This window comes from Atta cephalotes, assembly GCF_000143395.1.
Source record: "Atta cephalotes unplaced genomic scaffold scaffold00014, whole genome shotgun sequence".
Lineage (NCBI taxonomy): Eukaryota > Metazoa > Arthropoda > Insecta > Hymenoptera > Formicidae > Atta > Atta cephalotes.
In genome coordinates, this window is record NW_012130078.1 from 872,358 (window position 1) to 874,919 (window position 2,562).

The 2,562-nt window shown below is 26.6% G+C and overlaps 1 protein-coding gene across 1 annotated transcript in view; it reads left to right on the top strand.

Annotated features, from left to right (window-relative positions):
- The first annotated feature begins 278 nt into the window (after nt 1–278).
- Nucleotides 279–2,562, top strand: part of LOC105617745 (protein FAN) — a 6,474-nt gene continuing 4,190 nt past the window's right edge. Inside the window, exons 1-7 of the mRNA XM_012199299.1 lie at nt 279–295; nt 861–1,097; nt 1,268–1,460; nt 1,547–1,732; nt 1,848–1,919; nt 2,011–2,219; nt 2,306–2,471. Of these exons, the coding sequence (XP_012054689.1) occupies nt 279–295; nt 861–1,097; nt 1,268–1,460; nt 1,547–1,732; nt 1,848–1,919; nt 2,011–2,219; nt 2,306–2,471 (1,080 nt within the window). The remainder of the gene's footprint in view (nt 296–860; nt 1,098–1,267; nt 1,461–1,546; nt 1,733–1,847; nt 1,920–2,010; nt 2,220–2,305; nt 2,472–2,562) is intronic.

Consider the following 2,562-nt stretch of genomic DNA (forward strand, 5'->3'; position numbering starts at 1 on the left):
GAAAGTCAGTTATGTGATTACTAAGCTATAGATTATGTTGCGTATATTATAACAAAAATGCACCTAGAGTTATCTAATTCCTGAACGCCCAGAGTGAACTATTCAGTTATTCATCATTTTCGTTGAAATTGAGTCATGTTTTGTTAAAATTAAACCGAATGTTCACATTCACTTATATAATAATAAAAGTTCCCTGTTAATTTTCCTTATTGCTCTTATATCACAGTAATTTATTATATATTAATTATTATAATATATGTATTGTTTATTCTTATTCGATGATGGAGAAGGAAAGGTACGCAGAATATTAACAAGTTTTTAATAGATAATGAGAAAGCTACTCGCGAAACTTGTGAAATTTGTATAACTTGTATAAATTTGTATAACTATTTTTTATATGAAAAAATTATACTGAAGAAATTATATTTGAAGAAAAATTGCGAGATTATACTAAGTTAAAATTTTTATTTTAAGTGTTATCTTTTAGGTTAAAATTTTTGTGAATAAATAATATGATTATAAATAGAAAATTAGATAATTGTTTACTTCTCCGACGTCACCTCAGAAATATTCTAATTCTACGTAATCTTAACTTAATACGTAATTTGATAAATGTTCGATCTTTGACAAACATACTGATCTTTTAGATTTCTTAGTTTTAAAACATTATTTATACTTATAATATTTGAAATTAAAATGTTTTAAACCTATTAACAAGATACTTAAGTCATTAGTCAGTTAGTTCTTTTATAATGTTGAATAATCATTTTAAACCTTTTTATATAAAATAAAAAAATCAAACGAGTATATTTTTATGAAAATGTAAGAGACAATGTAAAATTCAAAAATTTTTTTTACAGGTTTACAATGCTTCTTTTAGAACCGGGAGAAATATTTTTTGAAGATTATAGTGTTCAAATGAAAAAACTCAAAGACACTCAATTTTCTAAAGATAATAAGTGGATGGAGGGAAGATTGAAATTATGTTCAAAATCTTTAGTATTTGTAAATAAAGATATTAATCAACCATTAATTAAACTTCAACTTAAAGAAACTACATCAATCGAGCAGTGTACATTAAGCAATGATATAGTAAGGTAAATATGTTTTAAATAAATATTTTTAATATAGCTATGAAAAAAATGTAATTGACAAAGAAAAATGCATAAAAAAAGAGAATAAAAAAACATTAGTGTTTTTGTCTAATTCTTTTTATTTTGATATTGTTACAATTATTTATTCATTTATATGCTTAACTATGTTGCAGTAATGTACTATCAATAGAGTGTAAGCAACACGTGGAAATGTTGGAGAAAAATATATTAGCACCGTATAGATTTATACATCAGAATACTATATTCCACTTTTGTTTTAATTATGCAAAAGTAGAAGATTGTCTTTCACAGATCCTACAATTGCATAGAGCAGCAAGTTTAATAACTATAGAACAAAATGCTATGGTAATACTCTTTTATTTACCAGATAATGTATTTTAAAAGAAGTAGTAAACATTAAAGTTATTTTAATAATGCTTTTAATTTTTAAGATTATGGCTATTGTACACTCTAGACAATCACGTGTATCGTTTGATACATCATGGCTTGAAGATCTGTATGAACAAGTGATTTTGGAAACACAAGCAAATAAAGTTTTACCACTTGTAATAAATCCAGGCAGAGTATTATTGACCAACTCGAGGATCTATTTCCAACCTTATAATAATATGGATCAAGTAATTATTTAATTTCTTTCACATTATGCTACAAATAGAATTTTTTGTTGGGAGTCTTGCTTTTTTTATAAACTGAAGAGAAACTATTGTGCATTATAACATATTTGATTTTTAGCATCCTGTTCTAAAGATTCAACTGAAAGATATACGAAATGTTATAAAAAGAAGATTTTTATTGCGACAAGTGGTAAATATTTTATAATCTGTAATATTCTACTTTATATAATTTTAATAGAATTTTATTATAAAGAGGAATTATATTGATAATTCGTTTACAGGGTCTAGAAATTAAATGGATAAGACAAACTGATAGCAAAATTAAACATTTATTTTTATCATTTCAAAATCAAGATGGCAGAGACAAACTATATGAAAATTTACTTAAACAATCGGCGGTTTCTCTTGAAACTGTACCACAGAATCAAATGACAATGAGATGGCAAAATGGATCTTTATCGAATTATGATTACATTTTATATATAAATAGGTAATTGTTAGGATTTTAAAGTTAATTATTGTTGATAACAAATATTATGTGAAGGAATATATTTAAATTATATCACTTTATTTCAGTTTGGCAGATAGAACATTTCATGATTTGACCCAATATCCAGTGTTGCCTTGGATTATACAAGACTATACTTCTTCTATGTTAAATTTAAATGATGTTAATGTTTACAGAGATCTTTCAAAACCTATTGGCGCATTAAATCCTATTCGTCTAGAGAGACTAAAAGGTGTGTGTGTGTGTGCGTGCGTGCGTGCGTGCGTGCGTGCGTGCGTGCGTGCGTGCGTGCGTGCGTGCGTGCGTGCGTGCGTGCGTGCGTGCG